The sequence below is a fragment of the Vidua chalybeata genome, chromosome 8 (assembly GCF_026979565.1).
Source record: "Vidua chalybeata isolate OUT-0048 chromosome 8, bVidCha1 merged haplotype, whole genome shotgun sequence".
In the NCBI taxonomy this organism is placed as follows: Eukaryota; Metazoa; Chordata; class Aves; order Passeriformes; family Viduidae; genus Vidua; species Vidua chalybeata.
Genome location: NC_071537.1, coordinates 14,149,959 through 14,170,466, shown reverse-complemented (window position 1 = coordinate 14,170,466; position 20,508 = coordinate 14,149,959). Strand labels below are relative to the sequence as shown.

The 20,508-nt window shown below is 61.5% G+C and overlaps 5 protein-coding genes across 12 annotated transcripts; 2 read left to right on the top strand and 3 right to left on the bottom strand.

Annotated features, from left to right (window-relative positions):
• Positions 1-859: 859 nt before the first annotated feature.
• On the bottom strand, positions 860-3,573 carry MARVELD1 (MARVEL domain containing 1). Its single transcript, XM_053948676.1, has one exon. The coding sequence runs from the start codon at positions 3,274-3,276 to the stop codon at positions 2,749-2,751; it is 528 nt and encodes a 175-aa protein (XP_053804651.1). The 5' UTR covers positions 3,277-3,573; the 3' UTR covers positions 860-2,748.
• Positions 3,574-3,609: 36 nt separating this feature from the next.
• Positions 3,610-4,774, top strand: AVPI1 (arginine vasopressin induced 1). 3 transcript variants are annotated; one of them, XM_053948681.1, is made up of 3 exons: positions 3,781-3,956; positions 4,249-4,543; positions 4,624-4,774. In XM_053948681.1, the coding sequence occupies exons 1-3, from the start codon at positions 3,866-3,868 to the stop codon at positions 4,682-4,684; spliced, it is 447 nt and encodes a 148-aa protein (XP_053804656.1). In that variant the 5' UTR covers positions 3,781-3,865; the 3' UTR covers positions 4,685-4,774. The 3 variants fall into 3 exon arrangements, with proteins under 3 accessions (XP_053804657.1, XP_053804656.1, XP_053804658.1); XM_053948683.1 differs by having other exon boundaries at positions 4,249-4,547; XM_053948682.1 differs by having other exon boundaries at positions 3,610-4,543.
• A 312-nt stretch (positions 4,775-5,086) lies between these two features.
• PI4K2A (phosphatidylinositol 4-kinase type 2 alpha) lies at positions 5,087-12,919 on the bottom strand. Its single transcript, XM_053948675.1, has 9 exons — positions 12,420-12,919; positions 9,698-9,898; positions 9,322-9,453; positions 9,084-9,237; positions 8,435-8,496; positions 8,072-8,171; positions 7,681-7,814; positions 7,329-7,388; positions 5,087-7,192 (listed from the first exon to the last, which is right to left on the bottom strand). The coding sequence occupies exons 1-9, from the start codon at positions 12,810-12,812 to the stop codon at positions 7,031-7,033; spliced, it is 1,398 nt and encodes a 465-aa protein (XP_053804650.1). The 5' UTR covers positions 12,813-12,919; the 3' UTR covers positions 5,087-7,030.
• Positions 12,920-13,349: 430 nt separating this feature from the next.
• On the top strand, positions 13,350-16,983 carry MORN4 (MORN repeat containing 4). 4 transcript variants are annotated; one of them, XM_053948678.1, is made up of 5 exons: positions 13,350-13,431; positions 15,063-15,160; positions 15,286-15,400; positions 15,483-15,592; positions 15,739-16,983. In XM_053948678.1, the coding sequence occupies exons 2-5, from the start codon at positions 15,094-15,096 to the stop codon at positions 15,885-15,887; spliced, it is 441 nt and encodes a 146-aa protein (XP_053804653.1). In that variant the 5' UTR covers positions 13,350-13,431; positions 15,063-15,093; the 3' UTR covers positions 15,888-16,983. The 4 variants fall into 4 exon arrangements, with proteins under 4 accessions (XP_053804653.1, XP_053804654.1, XP_053804655.1 ...); XM_053948679.1 differs by having other exon boundaries at positions 13,351-13,431; positions 14,951-15,160; XM_053948680.1 differs by lacking the exon at positions 13,350-13,431 and adding an exon at positions 13,439-13,527.
• A 75-nt stretch (positions 16,984-17,058) lies between these two features.
• Positions 17,059-20,033, bottom strand: HOGA1 (4-hydroxy-2-oxoglutarate aldolase 1). 3 transcript variants are annotated; one of them, XM_053949162.1, is made up of 7 exons: positions 19,735-20,033; positions 19,030-19,158; positions 18,814-18,941; positions 18,569-18,703; positions 18,300-18,396; positions 18,033-18,166; positions 17,059-17,469 (listed from the first exon to the last, which is right to left on the bottom strand). In XM_053949162.1, the coding sequence occupies exons 1-7, from the start codon at positions 19,961-19,963 to the stop codon at positions 17,320-17,322; spliced, it is 1,002 nt and encodes a 333-aa protein (XP_053805137.1). In that variant the 5' UTR covers positions 19,964-20,033; the 3' UTR covers positions 17,059-17,319. The 3 variants fall into 3 exon arrangements, with proteins under 3 accessions (XP_053805137.1, XP_053805135.1, XP_053805136.1); XM_053949160.1 differs by having other exon boundaries at positions 17,059-17,188; positions 19,735-19,999; XM_053949161.1 differs by lacking the exon at positions 18,569-18,703 and having other exon boundaries at positions 19,735-19,999.
• Between the last annotated feature and the right edge of the window lie 475 nt (positions 20,034-20,508).

The following is a 20,508-nucleotide window of genomic DNA, read 5'->3' as shown; positions in this document are numbered from 1 at the left end:
CACTGCCCCTCCATGCCCCCAAAGCAGCCCAGCTCTGGGCGCACTGGCACTGTCCTGCCCAGCAGCCTGCAGCCCTGCTCAGGGCACCATGGACTGTCCTAGAAGGTGCTTGCTGTAGAGCAGGGATGCTGGCTCCCAGGGATGCTCTGGGGATCCTGAGCTTCGTCTGATGCCAAAAGTTGTAACCTTTTTATAACCCTGTGCTGGCTCTTGGACAATGAGGGTACAGTGCTGCTGCCGACTGCCTGCAGCCTCTGATGAACAGGGCATGTGTCCTATGGGCAGAAGGCTGGGGACCCAGTGACACCCCAGCTGCGGGTCCAGGTCCAAGACTCAACGCTGTCCCAACAGCGTGTCTCAGAGCTGCAACGAGTCCAGGGAGATGCAGGCAGTCCTCCATTGGCCCCTGACCCACCAAGGGCCAGTCTGTGTACGACTGCCCAGTGATGCCCTGACCCTGGGACAGAGGGCCCTTTCAGCATGGAGTGACAAAGCCCTTAGGAATGCAACTACATCCTCTCCTCAGTACATCCCATAGCCAGAGCCCTGGGCACTTGGCCTCCCTCTGCTCTGTCTGGAGCCCCAGTGAGCATCAGGCTGTGCCCAGTCTCTGGAAAGGCAGCAAGGCCAGGGATAGCCCCTTTCCCCAAGGGCAGAGGCTTAAGCCTCTCTGTAGGAGCAGTGGCTCAACATGGAGGAGCCTGCCTGTGACCCTACAGCACCCCAGGACTTCATGACCATGGCCAGATACTCCAAGCAGAGAGAACCCAGGGTGCAAGGCTACAGAGCTGGGTGTGTTCTCAGCTCAGACCTCCTTCCCAGCAGGTCCCAGCCCCAGCACAAAGCCCCAGACACCCAGTAAGCGCCAACTTTGCTTTATTTGGAAGGTGAATCCATTGGCACCTGAAAGGAGGCTGTAGGGGGATAGAGCTGGTGTGACAGACAGGGCTGCAGAAAGCCAGGGGAAGGCACTTGTGGTGGCAGAAGCAGCGAGGGCATTTTGGACAGCCTGGGCCAAGGGCTGCACCAGAGTAAGGCAGAGGCAGGTGGTGTCAGGGACCAGCCTTGACACAGGGCACAGACAGCATGTCCTACCCACGGAAAGGGTACGTGGCCTGGGGCTTGGCAGGGCCCCTGGGCATGATGGGGTATGCACTGGGACAGCACATCACAATGGAAGTGGTGACTCAATACCAATCCCAGACCACCTCAAGCCCCCAGGGGAATCATGGCCGCTGCTCTCCACCTCAAAAAAGGCACCAGGGAACCCCAGGCCACAGGCAGCTGTGGCCAGCTGCTGGGGACACTCATCTCACTGATCTAAGTCTACATAGAGACTGGAGTAGACCATCCCTCGAACTGGGAGCAATAGAGAGGACCTGCCTCCAGGCAGGGTGAGGAGGGCTTGTGGCAGGGCAGCCCTAGTGTGGCGCTGCTCCAAAAATTCTGTCTCAGGCTGCCCATTTTTCTAGTCAGCCCTACATGGCCTCGTCAGGGCTTGGCACCTGGTGGTTCTGGAGGCTGATCCGGGGCTGGGCTGGTTCCAGTGCTGTCCTCTTCTGTTCTCCAAGATAGGTTGTAGTCCCACAATGCCTGGCCCCAGCTCCCCCATGGCCAGGGTGCCAGCACAGCCTAGCACTGCCATGCTGCAATGCTCACTCTTCCCCTCCACCTCACCACAATCTCCCGGCACTGCCCAGTCCCAGAGAGTCCAGAGATTAAGATTTTCCAGGATGATAAACCAAGTGCAGCAGAGACAGGCAGGGTTGCAGGCTGGTCTCCAGAACCATCAGCAAGGCTGTTTCTGTCCCTTTTGGAGTAGCTTAGCCCCAGGGTTCGTTCAGTGGCTCTGGATGGCTCGGAGCCACAAACCTTTCTGCAGGGACAGCAGGAGGAGAGAACAACCCCATGACTGCCTCCCCTCAACCCCTGGGGCACCTGGCCCCATCCCAGGACTGCACAAACTCCAGGGCTGGAGGAATTTATCCCCTGCCCAGGGTCACAGAACAGGTTACGGCTCCACTTGTCCTTCTCCTCCCTCCACAGCAATGGAGGCCTTGCTGCCATGCTCAGTCTCCAAACTGGACTGGAGTGATGCTAGATCTGGCTGTGCAGTACCCTCAAGTCCACGGCAGGGAGGCCCTGAGCCCTTTGGGGCTCCAATAAGATAAAGGATGTTTTCAGGCCAGACAGAAGGAGGGGCCCAAGCTGGGGAAACCAAGTTCAGAACCTCCCTTAGGGAATTGTGGAGGCACCATGCAGCTGGAATGGCAAGATGGGGCTGCCAGCAGGTCAGGGGGATTTATGCCCATCCAACTCCACTAGACACTGCTGCCCCCAGCTCAGCTCCCCCAGGCCAGTCCCCCCTCTACCCCAGGGAATAGTCAGCACCCACCTGAGCATGCAGCATCTGCAAGACCAGGGGAAGGGGATTTTGGTCCTAGGGGGCTCCCAAAGATTGGTATCCCTCTTAGAGGCTCTCCATTTGGGTCCTTCCACTTGCAGTAGCCTACGTCTGTCCAGGGCTGGGAGAAGGGCCTGTGCAGTGGCTGGGTGTCCACGCTGTCTCGGTGCGCTGCAGGGGAAGCCGTGCTCGGTGAAGGCCTCTGTCTGTCCATCCGTCTGTGCAGGAGTCTCTGGAGAAATTGCAGTGCAGTCAGCCAGGAGGGGATGGGGCAGCAGGGTCATTTCATCCCAAAGGCTGTGTTCTGTCTGCGGCTGAGAAGGGGAGACAAGTGGCACGGGATCTCAGATGATGTCTTGCTGGTCCTGGCAACGCCGCAACAGGCAATAGAGCCCGGAGAAGAGGTACAGGCAGGCAGTGATGCCCCCGCAGATGGAGGCGCTCAGGTAGGCACTGTACAGGCAGTGCTGGCTGTAGCCCGGCAGGTTGCAAAAGCTTCTCTGCTTGGCCTTGTGACCCATGATGCCAGTGGCAGCTGCGTAGAGCCCCACACCCAGTGCCAGGTCGTGCACCAGGTTGGTGAGGAGCCAGCGGGAGCCCAGCCAGGGCACCAGCTCCCAGCGCCCCAGCAGGCTCAGCCCGAAGAGGGCCAGGGTGAGCAGCCAGATGAGGACGGCGGCAAACAGAGCGAAGTGGGCCGCCCCCTCGTACTTATGAGCCGCTACCGTCACCCAGAAGGCAGCGCCCAGAGCCAGCTGCCCCAGGCGTAGCAGGCCCAGCGGGCTCCGCAGGTAGACGCGATGGAGGCTGAGAGAGCCGCGGGCCGGCGGCCCCGGCGGCGGCGGCACAGTCGGGGGTGCCGTGCGGGCCATGGCGCGGCCCTGCCTACTCTGGCGCGGCTCGGGCGGGACTCAGGGCCCCGGCAGCGACTTCCTCCCTGACTATTGCCAAACATCTGGCACTTAGCGGTCCTCCCCGCGCGGGGCCTCTCTCCTCTCCTCCCCGCCCCGCCTCCGCGCCCCGCCGCACCTCCCGCCAACCCATCGGACACCCGAGGGCCGCCGCGGATGCGCCGTCGGGCAGGGATCGCCGCGCCCCTCCCGTCCTGCTGCCGCCGGGGCGGGCCACAACGCAGGGCGCGAGGGGCGGCGGGAGGACGTGAGAGACAGCGACCGATGCCGGCGGCGGGGCCCAGGGACAGCGCACCGGGATCCCGTGCGGCGGCCGGCGGGGGGCGCGCGCCGGGGTTCCCCTTACGTCATCCGGGATTCCCTTCGGAGTGTGGAGCGCCGCGGCTCCGCCCAGGGGCGAGGCCTCGCACCGTACCCGTGACGTCATCTGCGCCACGTGGCCTCCTCAACGAAGCGGGTCGGCCGCGCCCCTCGGCGCCGATTGGTCGTGGCAGCGGGAGGCGGGCGGGGATTGGCGAGGGGGCGGGGCCGGCACGCAGCGGGTGAATGAATGGGGCGCGCGGCTGTGGCGGGACCCCGGCGCGGTGGCACGAAGCGGGTCCGGGAACGCAGCGGGCACCAGGCGGAGCCGCCACCGCCAGGTCTGTGCGAGGGGCCGGTGGGTGCGGGGCAGCGGAGCGAAAGTGGGTCACGGCGGGGCCCGGCGCCTTGGGCAGGGCGGGACCGGACTTGCGTGCCCCGGCCCGAGCCGGGGCGTCTCCCGCGTTCTCGGGCGGCCCCGCCTGTGCGGCTGGCCCCCTGCCCGGCGTCCCGGACCGCCCTTCCCTCGACGCCCCCCCCTTCCTCACTGGGCATCCGCGCCGGATCCCGGGGGAGGCGGACCGGACCGGGTGGCGAGACCGGAGCCTGACGCCGTCTCCTCGGTGCCCGCAGCGGCCAGGGCCATGGGCACTCCGGCCTCGGTGGTGAGCGACTCTCCGGGGCGGGCGGCGCCCGCAGCCCGCGCCCGTAAGCGGGCCTCGGCCAACATCTTCCAGGGCGTGGGGCTGCGAGAGCTGCGGAGCCTGTTCCGGAGCGGCGGGGCCGAGCGGCCCGAGGAGCGCGCCCGCCTCGTCTGGCGGTACGCGGGCCAGCGGCGCATGGCGCGGGCCCTGCGGCGGCTTCGGCGACGACGAACAGCCCAGCCTGGCGGTGGGATGGCAGCGCTACGGCGCTTCGAACACCTTCGGTAGGTACGGCTCGCGGAGGCGGGGCAACCGGGGGAAGTGCGGCCGGGCCATGTCGCTAACACACACCTCTTGCCCGTAGGATCGCGGAGAAGAAGCTGGAGGGTGACTGCAGGGCCGAGACGGGCTCAGGATCCATGTAGCAGCACTAAGCGGCTGGGCCGTGGAGAGCAGCTCTCCAAGGACCCTAAGTGTACTGGGCAGGGTGCAATGTTAATAAAGGGTGGACAGTGGTGGCTGGGTGAGTCTCTGGTTGTGTCCTGCCCATCCCTAAATGGTAGAACCATGGTCCAGTCTGTTGTACAGCACCTAGTGCAAGGGGAACAGCCCCGCATCACAGGCCAAGTTGGAATAGACCTCTGGGTCATCTGTTCCAGCCTCCCTGCTTAAGCAGGGTCATCCTAGAGCAGATGTCACAGGATCACATCCAGATGGTTCCTGAATATGAGACTGCACAGCCTCTCTGGGCAATCTATTCCAGTGCACAGTCACATAGTAACTGCCCTGCCACAGTCACAGGGACAACTGAACAACAAGCTACATGCTGCCCTTCACGAGAAGGAATGCTTGGAAGACGTAATAGATTCTCCACGGAAAGATTTCTCTGGTGGAAGACCGGGTGGCCAAGCTGGAAGAGTGTAGCACCCAGGAGAACAGAGAAGTCAGGGCAGACATTCTGAAGCTGGAGGAGCTGAAGCAGGAGGTATTAAGCCTCGCTGCCAAAAGAACAAAACTCCAAGCCATCCATGGTCCTGTGGCTGAAGGAGAAGCAGCTGCAAGAAGCAGCCTTGCAGTCTCATTGTGGCCACTTAGAGGAGGGGAAGCAGCAGCTGGACTGCCTCATTTCCAGCCTCTAGAGCTCCCCCTCCAAGAGCCATTGGGCCCAGGAGAGACCGGAGCAGGACCTGCAGACACAGGATGCCAAGGGACAGCCTGGGCAGCTGGTTGCCCTCACTGTCCAGCATGAGCAGACAGGAAAGGAACTCTGTCCTGCAGCACCTCCAGCAGTTGCAGGCGGCCAGTGCATCCCTGTGCAGGTACATATGGATACCAGCCATGGGCTGAGGAGCCCCAACCTGCTCTAGGGTGCTGCAGAGGCACAGATGTAGCCAGCTGAATGGCAGCTCTGTTATTCAGACCGTTGCATGGTTTAAATACATTACATACATTTCTACAGTGCATTAGAACAATACATTTTGGGTCAGTCAAATGCAGCTGGGCCTGGCCAGGGAGTTGGGATCTCCACTTCTGCCCCCTCTGTGCTTGCACAGCCAGTGCTGAGCCCCCTCCCCATTGCAGGAGACAAAGCAGCTGCTCTGCCTTCCCAGGTTCACCTGCCTTCATCCCTCTCACTCCCCAAAGATGGGCTAACAGAACAGCAAGACCCAACACTGACATTGCCCAGCAGCCTGAGGAGTCACAGCTCAAGGCAAGCGGGTGCAGGCAGCAGCCCTGGTGCTGTTTTATAGAACACAAGCTCAGCAGCCGCTGGTGAGAGAGGGGCTTCCTGCCTCCCCAACCACAGCAGGCAGGCGAGATTGTCAGCTCCAGGGCAGCTAGGAGTCCATGCTGGTCCCCCAGTGCTCCCACCCATGTGGCAGAAGAGCCCCTCCAGCCCTTTCCTGGCAACCCCTGCCCCTCAGAGGGTCCCTAGGCACAGACAAGGCTGGCACCATGCTGGCTGCACAGCAGCCAGGGAGCTTGCTGGGAAAGAAAAGAAAGTCAAGCGAGAGCAGCTATGGAGACCAGGCAGGAGAAATGGACTGGGGCAAAAGGGGAGAGCTCCCATGGGAGCGCTCTGTGAAGCCGCCTGCTCTAAACAGGGACAAGCCAGCACCTTTTTTCCCTTAGTGTCTAACTGCACCCAAGCCAGTCCCATGTGTTGTCCCTCTTATGTCCCCCTCCTCGAGCCTCTAGCCAGAGAACAGCCGTTCATTGTGGTCCCCGCTACGCCAGTGGGCAGCAGGAACTCCCCCTGAGGAAAGCAGCATGCACGGGGTTGGGGCACCAGAGGGACAGTGGAGGAGTACAGCACACCCTCAGGGAAATGGAGGGGCTATCACCTGCTAAAGGCCTTCCCAGCCTGACAGCTGGTATGGTGGGAAAAAAATGGGCCAGTGGCTGGTGTAAAGGGCTGGACGCATCCTGGCTCAAGTAGCCTGTTCATCCCAGCCCCAAGCAGGGGTGCTCAGAACCACATGCGGGCCAAGGAAGAGAGGCAGGAGCAGGGTCCCAGCCACACCACCGTTCCTGGTAGATTCTCACACCTACCCCTTGCCTCTGCCCCAGGCAGCGCACCAAGCTCCAATGGAGCTGGGGAGGGACCATGCCCAATCTGCCTGGCTCCTCCAGTTCAGCTGCAGGTTCCTCCAGTCGCATCTGCTCGCTCTACCCTGAAGGTCAAGTCCCAGCCACAGGAGCCAGCAGTGGCCCAGCTCCTCTCGCAGTGCTAGTCCGAGGTGGCCAAGCCCTGCCCGTGGCTCCCACAGCTACCACCATGAGAAGAAAGGCTTCCGGCTCTGGAAGCTCTGCGTGTAGGACTCACTGGTGGAGCGCTGATGGGAACGCGCTGTTTCCACAATCACAGGTGGCATCTGTACCAGGTGCAGTGGACTCTTCCCATCTTTCAACGCCTGAGTCAGATTCAGGATCTGTATGGCACAACAGAACAATGCCTGAGCTGCCCTGCCAGAGCAACAGAGAACATCCACTCCAGCACCCTTCCTGTCACAAAGGCAGGACAAGGCTTCCTACCTCACCCATCTGTCTTCCCTATGCACAGCTTACCTGGCCTCTCATGACAGCAATCTGCTTGTGAAACTGTCCCCTGTCAAAGCCAGGGTCTTTCTGCAAGAGAGGGAGCAAAGAACACAATGAGATCCACCCATTGCTTCATGCAGTGAACAAGATGCCTATTCCCCAAGTAAGCCACACCCCCTGTCCTGTCCCATAGGTTTCCTGCTTCTCCCACATTGAATCTTCAGCTCCTCACAGAAGGATAACCCTGCTGTGTCTCAGCCCAGAAACACTGTCAGGAGCTTGACCACCTCTCTGTCCCTGCAACCTTGACAGGAAGTTCTCCAATACCACTCCCACTTTTCCTCCTCCTGCATCATCTTCACCCACTCCTCCAGTTCACCTTGAAGAGCTCATACAGATCTTCCTCCAGGTCCTTGACAAAGTTGGGGTCTGAGATCTTGGGAAGAATCAGGTCCTTGATCTCCTGTGAAAAGGGGATTTTGGCCTGGGGCAGCCATGCCCAGTAGAATGGATCTGTGGAAGAAAGCAGGAGACATCAGAACTGGAGAAAGCGACACACAGTGCCACATGCCCCTGGGTGCTAGATTCCCTGCATCTGGGACATGGAGTCCAGCATCTGCCTTCTACAGTCTCTGCTGAGGAGCTGCCCATGAACCCAGAAGCTGCAGAGGCACAGCCCTAGCCCTCTCCTCTACAATCCTTGAAAAGGATGCTCAAGCATGGAGTTGTATGGCTTGCCATGGTGCCTTGGCGTAGCCTGAGGGACTCACATGCTCTCCAGGAGTCCGGGTGTTTCAAGGGAAAGGCCAAACCATTGTCTATAGCAGCCAGCTTGATGATGGGCTCCTTCACCACCACCCAGTCGCTGTCCTGGAAGGAAGTGAAGCATGTCACAAGGAGGTCCTCCCAGCAGGAACGTCCTCTTCCTACTCCGTGCAGCCCCACTGTCAGGATCTCTAAGTCCCACTAGGCCACAAGCCTACCAACGCAAATGGTAACAAAAGGCCCAGGAGACAAGATCAGGCCTCAACACACTTGGAAACCCAAACCAGATGGGGAATTCCTGCCCTGCTGCCTGGCAGTTTCCAGAAGCAGAGTCCCCGTGTTGCCCCTGCCCAGAAGCAGCCACTCACCCGCACACCTGCGCTGTCCAGGGGACAGTCATACTTGATGAGCCAGTTGTCATTGCCCCGATCTGCAGGGAGATAAAACCAGCTGTGTCAGCACCAGGCCTCCCTGCACCAGGCTGGGCACAAGACTATTCCTCCTCTGACCCAGAACTGAGACAGACACATTTTAGGCACAAACTCCCAGAGCCCTTAAACTTGCTGCAGGCATGGGAAGGCACATCAAGCCCCCCACAGACAGCCTTAGAGGTCCACATATCGCCAGCTCCCAAGAGAAAGGTCAGCCTGCAAGCCCCGGAGTGCAACCTCAATGCCTCCCAGCCTAGCAGAAACTCGGGAACACGGTGTGAAATGGGATATACAGGGCACAGTTAATTGCTGGATTTCTGGATGTCTCTGGATCCTCACAGCTGGCAAACTTTCACCTGAGCACTATGGTAGATCCAGATCTGCCAATAAACTGGCCAGCCTCAGGTGGTGAGCAGCCCAGCAGCTGCACTCTGCCTAGAGGCAGATGTCACCTGGCAGCAACCTAGGGGAGAGGAGTTTCAGGTGCAGGGAAAAGCCACCAAGACCCTATATCTCCCTCCCCTTTCTCCAGCATGGTAGGACATGAACGAGCAGGCAGCATCCAATGCCAGGCAGCTGGCCCTACCTGTGTTCCTGATGATGTAATCCAGCACCACCAGCCGCTCGAACTGCAGCAGCAGCTGCCGATTAGTGTTCTCCGGGAGCGGCTCGGCTTCAAACCGCCGCAGCCAGTAGTCTGCATCCTTGTAGCCTTCCACAAAGAGCTGGAAGGAGCCCACCTGAAGCAAGGACAGGCTGCATTACAAAAGGCCACAGAGGCTGGGGAGGTGCTAACAGGCAGGCATAGAGACTGGCAGCCCTACCTTGGGTGGCAGACCAATGCGATTGAAGCGCTGGCCAACTTTCGGCACCTTCTCCAGGGCCAGCCTCTTTCCTCGGGACTTCACCCTGTCAATGGCACTGTAGTTAAAGGTCTCACTGGCCAGATACACCACCTGGAGGGACATGAGCACAGTCAGCAGGGGCCTCTGGCAAATCACAGGACTGCCCGAGAAAACCAAGACACAGCATTTCCCAGAGTTCTGCCCAGCACAAGGATCCCCACGGTTTGAACAGGAACAGTCCTAGTCTAGAGTACTCGATCTCCTAGGTCAGCAGTGACACAAGATAAGGTGCAAGCAGAGCTGTGTGGCAGCACACAACAGCCTCCCCAGAAGCCCCCAGCAGCTGTCCCCTCACCTTTGTGCGGGGAACAATGTTGAGTTCCAGTTTCTGGTCTACCAGGCTGGCACCTGCCTCTGACAGGTAGCCCTGGTTCAGGACAAGGCAGTCTCTCCCAAAGCAGCATGGGCAGCACAACTTCTGTAGCCACTTGGTCCACTTGGGGTTCAGCTGCCCATATGGCTCCTCATTCTTGGGCTTGAAGACACCAATGATTTTCTGTGAGTGGGAGAGAAGAGGGCTGAGTCCAGGAAGTTGGCAGAGCTGGGACACCTTCCTCAGCCCACAGTGAGGATACTAAGTAACAGGTCCAGAACTGCCCCTCAGCAGGATAATAACCAGCCTCCTGGGACCAGGCAAAACTCCACAGCTCCTGGGAGGGAGGTAGGCAGAGTTGGGAAGAAACCCTCTCCAGCCAGTATCCCATCCCACAACAGCAGGGTGCTGCCCAGAGACCCTTATACCAAACATGAATCCCAAAAAACACCAGTGATGATGCAGTCTCCTGGTAAACACATCAGTCTCATTCCAGTGACCTTTGGATGGCTGCTTATCGTTCGTCATTATGTCCACACAGGAAAAGGACAGGATAGCAACCCCTGCCCTGACTCAAAAATCCATTGAACAGAGCTGATCCCAAACTGACCAGAGGAAAAGGACCATAACAGCCAAGCACCTTCAGGACCCCTGAGGGGTCTGTGCTGGGAGTCCAGCAGAAGGGCTGACTCTCTGGCTATACTGTGGATGAAAGGGCACAGGCAGCTCCAAACTGGCCACCAGCTGGTACCAGCAGCACTCCCAGCCCCTCAGTCCAGCCTCACACACACACCAACCCAACAGTGGGGACAGCAGCGTAGGTATCCCCCTGCTGCAGAGGCACACAGATGAGAGAAGGGCTGGGACAGGAGCAAGGCCACCTGTCCCCACAGGTCAGGCATCGCTGAGGGGATGGCAGTCCCTGCTCTGGAGTGACTCAGCAGCACATGCAACCAGGCCTTTTTCCCATGGCTACTGCTAGCCCTGGCCTGAGTGGGCGCCACTTCCCTAAGCCGAGTTCCTGCCAGAATGTGGAAATAGAACATGAGTCCCAGTGCTTCAGCAGGGAAGCTCAATGCAGTCTCAATCTGTCAGGACCAAAAGCCAGGCCAGAGCAAGTAGAACCAAGGCTTTGTCGAGTAGGAAGACAGAAAGGAAGTGTTTGAGGGAACAGGATCACTTGAGCCATGTCCAGATCACACGGTGGAGCCCCTTTATCTAGGCAGGCAGGAAGGCGATCCCCCGCAGCAGCCCCACACGGCTGTCACATGAGTGTCAATATATCCAGTATATCCATCCTTGGATATAAGCCCGCAAAGAGGCTTGTCAGGAGCTCTGGCAGCATGAAGCCCTGTGCTCCATGGAACCAGTCCAGCAGAACAAGGCCCAGCCAGGCAGGGACAGCATGGAAGCAAAAACCAGAGAGGCCTGGCAGCACAGCATCCCCTTCCAGACAGACCTGTGCTGAGAGCAGCACTGACAGGGAAAACAGGTCTGCCTGGTGCCAGCAGCAAGGCAGAGAGAGCCTGGCCAGCACAGAGGAGCAGCTGGCAGTGGGGTGATCATAACCACTGGGGCTGGGCAGCACAGCCCTGGAACAGCTCAAGCCCCAGTAGCCTCAAGGGAAATAATCAAAGATTAAAGTTTTCCCCCTCAATATCTTCCCCCTGCTGCCCACAATATCTACATGCCACACTCTCTCCCATGCCAACAGTGGGATGTTTTTGGTGACCCTGAGCAGCAATCACAGCAACCAGTCACACGCCACATTTGCTGGCAGCAGGATAATCTGGGGGACCGGCCAGCAGTACACAGACTTTGGCTCCTCACACTCATGCTCCAGCAGCCAAGTTTGGGTCTCTTACAGCCAAGCAGCCTCCAACCTGCAATCCCCAGGTAGCTCATCTGGCTGGCCAGTCTAGGTCTCATATTGAGCAATAGGAGGGAGCCGGGCTGTGGCACAAACGTGTATTTCCCCACATGCCATCAGCTGAGCTGGGAACTGCCTGCAACAGCTTCCAGAAGCCAGCTTTCACCCAGAGAGGGAAAACTAGGACACATGAGAGACCACAGAGCTCACTCCTGATTCCCTGGAAGCATCCCAGCACGCACGTGGCAAGGGAGTCACAGGAAACAGCAACAGCTCAATTGGGCAGGGAGCAGCAGGTCACAAGACAAGCCAGCCTGTGCTGCACACTCATCCAGTCAGTGGCACAAAGACGGCTGCCACAAAGCTGACCAAATCTATAGGGGACCAGCTACATGCCAAGGACTTTGTCTCCACTATACCAACCACACAGCCACAGAGAAGACATCTCACGCAGTTCAAAAAAAAAGAAAAAAAAAACAGGCCGAAACCAGCTCAGCCCACAGAGTCCCAGCCTTGGGGCTGGAGCCAGTGTGTTCAGATGCTGATGCACGGGCCTGCGGGAGGGGGTGACTCTTCCTCTTTGGGCACAAAGCCACAGAAGAGGCTGAATCAGCACTTGGACACTGCTGCCCCGCACTCTCGCTGCTGTACTTCGCCACTGTACTTCTCCCCGGGGAGCCTCAGACCCGCTCCGGTCGCTCCTACCAGCCCTCCGCGGCCGGTCACTCCTGCCAGCGTCCCGCTCCCGGCCAGTACCGCTCAGCCCTCCGGCCTCCGGAGCCACACGGGAGGCGCCACCCCTGGGTCGGCCACGCGGGGCTAGGCCCAGCTCACCCCCTGCGGGTCCTTCACGAAGTAGCTGCCGCTGGAGCCCTGCGAGATGCGCTCGGGGAAGATGCCGCGCTCGCTGGCCAGCTCAGCCCGCCGCACCACGTCGGCAAACTCAGGATCCTCAGGGAAGTCGTTGCGCTCCCGCTGCGCGGCCGCCGCCGCCGCCGCCGCCGCTGCCGCCGCCGCCTGGGCCTGCGCCTGGGCCTGCGCCGCTGCCGGGCCCCGCGCCCCGCGCTCCAGGAGCGGCTGCCGCTCGCGGTCGCGGCCACCAGGGGAGCCGGGAGGGGAGGGCGGCGGGGGCGCAGCGGGCGGGAGGGCGCGCACGGCCCCCCCCGGCAGCCCGTAGTCGGGGCCCTGCGCCCTCTCCGGCGACACCAGCGGGCTCGTCTCGTCCATCGCGCCGCCCGACCGGCCCCGCCGTGCCGCTGCTGCCGCTTCCGGTTCCGCCCTCGTCACGGCGCCCCGGGGCGGCTCCGCCTCCCGCCGCACCCCATTGGCTGCTCCGCCTCACGTCGCGCCACGCCCAACCCGACCGCTGCGACTGGAGCCGCGGGGACGGCTGCGAACATGATACCGCTGGGACTAGTTCGGAAACTCTCGCGCCTCGAACCGTTCGTTCGGGGAGGCCAGGGTGTCTTGGCCTCCCGTACACCCCCGCCGTGGCGGCTGGCGCCAGTGCCCTACACAAAGATGGACGCTCTGGAGTGGCCGTGCCCATTGCTGCCCTTCACAAAGATGGCGGCAGGGTGAGGGCGCTGCCCCTCTGCAGCTACGCCCGCGGTGGCGAGCTCCTTGCCCCACACAAAGATGGCGGCCGGCGAGGGCGTGCTGCGCAGCTGGCCAATGAACAGTCGCGTTGCTAGCGGTTGCCATGGAAACAGCCAACAGCGAGTGGGGATGGACGCTGGCGGCGTGGCACCGCCCGGCGGGGCGGGGTGCTGGCAGGGGCGGTGGCTGCCACCGCCCCTCGGCGGGACGTGGTGGGGAGCGGTGTAGGCGGACAGCGCGGAGCCAGGTGAGCGCGGGCCGCGAGTCCCTGCGCCGCCCGCCCCGCCCGCCCCGCTCCTGGGCACGCACCGGGCCCGTGAGCATCGCCACGCGTGTCCCAGTGGTGAGGCGTGCGTGTATCAGCCGTGGGTGCATGAACACACCGGGGTGTGGGTGCATCAGCCGTGGGTGCACGGACACGGCGGGGTGTGGATGATCACTCACGGGAACACAGACACGACGGGATATTGGTACATCGGGGTGTGGGTGCATCACCCGTGGGCGCGGTCACGCCCCCAGACACGCTCCCCAGGTGGGGTGTGCGCGCATCCGCCGTGGGTGCGTGGCGCGGGCAGGATGTCCGTGCCTTTGCCCGGGGATGTGTGGTGCAACGGGGTCGTGCACCCCTCGGCCACTGTGCGATTCGGGCTGTGCTGGGCGCGTTGCCTCTTCCTGCGGCGGGCGCGGTACGTGCAGCCTCGGGGTGGTGGGAGCCCAGCGCGGGCGTGTCCGGCTTCTGAGCAGGCTGGAGTGCTCGTGGGGTGCTGTCCTCCTGGTGAGGTGTCACAGGCCGTGCTGGCCGAGCTCACAGCCCGCGGTAGCACCCTCTCCTCCGCCTGGCATGGCTGGGCAGGCTGCAGGGTGGGAGCCGGCGGTGCGCTCCCGGTCCCTCCCATCAGCAGAGAGCACTGTTCAGTCGCTGTTCGCCTTGGCTGGGGCCATTTCTCTGGACACAAAGCCCTTGCAAGTTCCTGTTTTGCTCCTGAGTGCCGCGTCCTTGCTGGTTCAAGTACACACCTCTGGGGTGATGCGCAGCCGGCTGTGAGCAGGCAGACCCCGCTTAGATGCTGGGAGCCCCTTCCCATCGCTGGCACTGCCTGAGCTGCACCGGCACTTGCTGGAGAGGCAGCGCCCAGCCCACCTGCAGGGCTGTCTCTATTCTGGTGCCTTCCCGTGTGCTGGGGAGACCTGTGCTGCGTGGCAGCGCTCTGTGAGGTGTGCAGGGCTTCAGGGGCTGCTTGCTGTTGGCAGGCAGGTTTGCAAAGCCTGGGTAGCTGAGCAAAGCCCTGAAGCCCCAGGATCCTATTTCTGCTGTCCCTCTTGGGAGGAGTGTCCTCTGATCCCTGGGGGTGAACCGAGTCTGCCCATTCTTGATGCTGAATCTGGAAACCCCACAAGCATTCTGTTCCCTCTCCTGAGGTACTGCCACTAAACACAATCCAGCAAATCCATCTCCTCTCCAAAACGCTTGTTTTTGCCTGGAACTGCCCCAGCAAAGCTGAGAGTGGCCCCTGGCCTGAGCCTGCACAGTGCAGGACCTCTGGGATTCTGCTGGAGTGCCATGACGGAGGCAGCCAGTTCCTGCCACACTCCTCTTCCTGCCACTCACTCACATTTCACAGGGCTCTGACCCCCGTGGGCTCACATCTCCCTGAGCCCTGCAGTGGGGTGGGCAGCAACCCGAACCTGGCGGCTGGGGTTTCAGAGCCTGGGCAGGGCAGCTGTGCTCCTGGGCTCACCTCCTCATCTGTGCTGTGCCCTCGCAGAGCTCTCCCCAGGGCAGACAGGCGCCTCTCTGCAAGCTGAGAGGGTGCAAGGGCTCTGGGCAAGCTGAGCTGCTCTCCCTGCCCAGCAGCTCTCTGTGCCTCTCCCTGCCAGCTCTTGTCCTGCTGTGCCGGAGCCTGTTGCCATGACCCTCACCAAAGGCTCCTTCACCTACTCCAACGGGGAGGAGTACCGCGGCGAGTGGAAAGAAGGTGAGATGTGGCAGGAGGGAACTGCCACCTGTGCTGGGGAAAAGCAAACCTCACATCTCTGCCCAGCTCCACACTGGGGCAGGTCCCGCCTCTGCCCACTGCTGCCCATTTCTGCTCTCACCTAGGTCGCAGGCATGGCATCGGACAGCTGACATTTGCTGATGGCACTGCTTATGTGGGGCACTTTGAGAACGGGCTCTTCCACGGCTGCGGCGTGCTCACCTTCTCCGATGGCTCCAGGTGGGCACAGCACTCCTGCATACTCCCTGGGCATTCCCACTTGTCGCGGGGAGCTGCCACCTCAGGAGATCCTTCCACACAGGTACGAGGGGGAGTTTGTGCAGGGCAAGTTCAATGGCGTTGGAGTCTTCACCCGCTGTGACAACATGACCTTTGAGGGCGAGTTCAAAGGCGGGCGTGTGTACGGCTTTGGTGAGTGCTGGCGGCATGGTGCAGGCGTCTGCAGGGCCCCTGCTCAGCACAGCCCCTTCCAGCACGTCCCGCTTCATCCCTGGCCCCATCCCCGCTGGATGTGGCTCCCCGCCTCTTCACTCCCAGCCCTTCCCTCCCCTCTCCAGGTCTCCTGACCTTCCCTGATGGCTCGCACGGCGTGCCCCGCAATGAGGGCTTCTTTGAGAACAACAAGCTGCTGCGGCGGGAGAAGTGCACGGCCATCATCCAGAGGGCCCAGGGCGCCTCCAAGTCTGCCCACAGCCTGACAGCGTGATGGTGCCCGCATCCCTTCCCACCAGAGCAGGGACCCCCCTACTTGGGCACTGGCTGGCCCTGGAGAAGGGATGTGGCACTGCTGGGTGCCTCCCTGCCCTTCGTCCCCTCCAAGGTCCTCCTGCCAAACCCCTGTCGCTGGAGAGGATGGGATCCTCCGCTCTCCACCCAAGTGCCCTGGGGCAGCCGTGGTGCCTTCTCTTTCTGGCTGTAGCCCTGGCACCTGCTGGAGCAGCAGAAGGACAGGGTGACAGGGGCTTGGGCCCTCTTCCCCCCAGGAAGACTGTGGACCTCTACAGCTGCTAGCCAGCTGCAGAGGATGGAGCAGGGGGGTAGAGGTTGGTCCCTGACCCCACTGCCAGGGTGCCTTGGCTGGAAGCTGCTGACTGAACCACGTGCCCCCAGAGGGGCAGCTCCTGGCTCACTTTGTTGTCCTGGTCCTGGTGGCAGGGTGGGCACCCCGGGCATGCCGTGGCCTGCACCCTCAGCTCTGGGTGACTGGTCATCCCTCTGCATGCCCAGGGCACAGTGACACTGTGTCCCCAAAGAACCCAGCCTGCTCTCAGGGCCAGCCAATGGGCTGTGTTCCCCTCATCCCTGTGCCAATCCACCCATCCACCCACTGCCTTGGGGACATCAGCAGCAGCATCCCCACCGAGAGCGACTGGGGAATGCCCAGCCTGGCACATGTCTGCTGCACACTGGTGGAGGATGGTAGCAATGGTGAGCAAGGAGAAGGGTCAGCTGGAGCCTGGAATGTGGGACATGAGCAGGGCTGCGTGGGGTGCCAGGGCTGGAGCAGGAGGCCTGGGCAGAGCCGGGATAGAGGTATGGCGAAGGGGCAGGCAGGGGGCACACAGTTCCCCATTTTGCCCCCCACAAGCATGCTTCATCTCCCCACTGCATGCTCACCTTCACCCCTGCTGCGGTCTGGCTGGCTGAGGCACAGGGATCCTGGCAGCCCTCACTGCCCAGTGCAGGGCTGCAGGGCCGTGCCCTCCCTGCCAGTCTCTGCCCGCACCGGGTCCCGTGCCTTGCTGTGCCTGCCTTGTGCTGCCACCTGCACGGGCCTCAGCTGAGTAAACCATGTTGCCAAACACCCGTGCCATGTCTTTTTTGCTGGGAGCAGGGATGGTGTGAAGGCCTTGCACAGACAGGACTGCAGACACAAAGAGGAGACTGCAGGTTTATTCATGGCACAAGGATCCACCCCTTCCCAGGCGAAGACAGGTCCCTGGGGGCTGGCAGGGATGCAGGCTGGCCTGGGGTTGCCCTCCTCTACCCAGTCTGCCCAGTGCAGCCCTGTCCAACAGGAAAGAGTAACATGGCTGCCCTCTCCTGGCCACCTCCCAGCGTCCCCAGAATGTCCCCAGTTCCCAGGGTCCCTGACTCCTGTCCCTTCCCAGCGTGGGAAGGGGCAGATGGAGAACACCTCACAACCAGCCATTGGCACTGAAGGTGCTCCTCAGTTCTTCAACCTGGGCAGGGCTCAGAGGAGCCAGGGGTGCACGGCAGGGACCTCCGTAGTAGCCAAACCACTCCATGGCCTTCTTCAGCCCCGGGATCCCAAACCTGCGGGTGACCTGTGGGAGGGAGGGCACGAAGGCCTTCTTGCTCCCATGGGCCAGCATGTTCTCTGGGCTCTGCTGTGCAGCCCCTGCTTCTTTGCTTGCCATCACTCCTGTCCTCCCCATGTGGGGCTGCAAGGCTGACAGGGTGTGAGGTGGCTGCAGCACCCCACTGCGGGGTAGGGGTGCAGAGCACACCCACACAGGACTCTGCACAGGAGCTCTGTGGCACATTGGGCTCTGCAGCAGGGACAGGCCACTCCATAGTGGGATGAGGGGCCCAGGAAGGACTAGCTCTTCCCCTACACACACTGCTGCCTATAAATAGCCAGCAAGGCTCTCACAGAGGGTCATGCAGTGCCTGGTGCCAGTGGACAAGCTGTTCCTTAACGTGACAGGGCTGGTACTTCCCACCTTCTCACCTCCAGCCTGTCTTGGCTTGCTGGCCAAGGTGCTGTGCCATCCTGTCCCCCTGAACCACCTCTCCACTCCCTGCAGCCCAAGGGACTTCCATTATTTGCTTCTGTCATGGCCTGGCACCTCCTCCCCTGAGCATCCCAGGGGTTCTGCCTGCTCACCGCTGTGTTGGGCTCAATGAGGCGGTGCTGCAGGTCACGGGCCTCCTGCCACTGGCCCGTGCGGCACAGGTGGTCCAGCTGACACAATGGGTCACCCAGAACATTGGCGAGAGCACACACACCTCCAGAGGCACCTAGAGACACCAGGGCACGTTGGCAGCCCGCTCAGCATGCTGCGCCTATCCAGCACCTCCCGGTCTCTCACCCGCCTCCCCCTGCCAGTGTCCCTGGGCAGTGCCCCCACCAATGATGGGCAGCTGCACTTACCCACAGCATAGCTCGCCAGCAGGAAGCCAGCAGATCCTGCCAGCACCTGGAAATCCTCCTGCCTTGTCTTGTGGACCATCAGCCCCATGCGGGTGATCTGGGGAGAGACATGCAGATGCCTGGGGCAGGCATCACCCAGTCCCCATTGCTGCAGGGTGCCTGCTGGCAGCCCTGGGGTCCAGGGAAGGGCTGCAAGTTGCAGTTCCCCATTCCCAGCTTAGGTCCAGGTTTGGTGGTAAGCAGCCCTGGGTAACTCCTGCCCCACTCACGTCCCCACCACTGTCCTTGATCCCAATGATGTTGGGGTGCTGAGCCAAGGTGATGACAGCCTCCATGGGCAGGTCCAGGCCGGTGTTGGCAGGGACACTGTACAGCACCACAGGGATGGGGGATGCATCGCCAACCTGCAGGCGGCCAGGCAGATTTCAGTAGCTGAGGTGGGTTGGGGACACATTGGATGTGGGTGACCTGCTGTCCCAGCTGGGTTTGCTGGCAGGCACTGGACATGGCTCACCTCTGTGTAATGATGGATCAGGGCAGCAGTGGTCATGGCCCCCCGGTAATAGCAGGGTGTCACAACCAGTGCCACGTCAGCCCCCGCCTCTGCCATGCTGACTGTCAGCTCGATGGTGGCCTGGGTGGCTGGGGAGGAGACAAAGGGGTGAGATGTGCTCCAGGGGGGACACATGGCCCATGCACTGGCCCCACCACTGCCCACACAGGCACTCACATTCGCAGCCCGAGCCAGCCAGCAGCAAGCGGTCCCTGGGCAGAGCCCGGCGCACGCAGCTCACCACCTCCACCCTCTCACGGGATGCCAGGTATGGATACTCCCCGTTGGAGCCCAGTGCCACCAACCCTGGAACACAAATGTGGGGAGGGCAGAGCTCAGGCACAGGAGAAGGGTGCCAGGACTGTCAGATATCCACATTACTCTCACTCCCTTCTTTGCTGCTGGCACCCAGGCAGAGCTCCACAGCCCACAGTGTGCCCTCTCCTGCCTATGTCCTCTGGGGATCATCCTCATGAGGCTGCAACCTCTTCTGCAGCTCCTCTCCAATCATCTATCCATCCTTGGCAATCGACAGATACATATCCCAGGAATTTCAGAGAGTGTGCATGGGAGTGTACGGCATAGGTTCAAGCCTGCAGCTATGTATGGAGCATGTGTGCAAGCCTGCACACGTGTGGAGTGTGTGCAAGCACGTGCTGGCCTGTGGTGGGGGTGTGCAAGGACACACAAGTGTGCCTGGGCACGTGCCATGCAAAGGCCCCAGGTGGGTGACCCGAGGTGTTGCCAGCCACGGAGCAAAGTCCAGCTAGGGGCTGAGCACCCTTGGGAAGCTGGCAGGCTGCCTGCACGCTGCCACAGCCTCTGTGGCAGGCAGGGATCTGGCGGGAGCGTGCAGGGAGAAGGACAGTGGGCAGCGCTTACCTCGGAAAGGGATGCTGGCATAGCGGCGCAGGTTCCCCTCCAGCTGGGCATAGTCCACCTCCTGTGTGGGTGAGAAAGGGGTGGCGAGGGGTGGGAAGATGCCCCCAAGATTGAGTGAGGGCTCTGATCCCTGCGGGGTGCTGAGCCCCCGGCACTGCCTGGGGGCTGCCCAGTGCAGAGCTGCCAGGGCGGACCGGAGGGACGAGGCGAGGCGGGTGCTGAATGCCATGGTGGCTGGGTGCTGCCGCTGGCTGTGCTGCTTGCCTCGCCGAGGGGCTGTTAATGTTTGACGGGGCACGTGAGGGACCCGCAACCCTGCTGGGCAGATGACATGGGGGTGTTACCAGATGAGCTCAGGATGTTCTTCCCCCTTCAGGAGCTGGCTGCTAGGAGCTCAGCGCCCCTCCAGGTGAGCTTTGGCCACCGCGGCCGTGACTTTCCCTTCGGCTTGCCAACCCTGGCAGCCATCCCTCTGCCTCGTACAGGGCTGGGCTGCAAGACCAGGGAGGGACCAGGCATTGCAAGCAGTCCCAGGGCTTTGGTCAGGGATCACCTGATCCAGCTGTCAGTGTAAGGTCTCCTGTAAACGGGTGAGTGTGAGCATTTCCATACAGGGAGCAGTGAGCACTGCACTCAGCATGTGTGCAAAGGGACCACGTGTCCCCTGGGGATGGCTGCAGCAGGAAAGGCAGAAGGACAAGAAGCCATCCAGTCCCACAGAATGGCTGTCCAGCACGGGTACAGCTGCTGCTCTCTGGCACAGTCCCAGTCTCC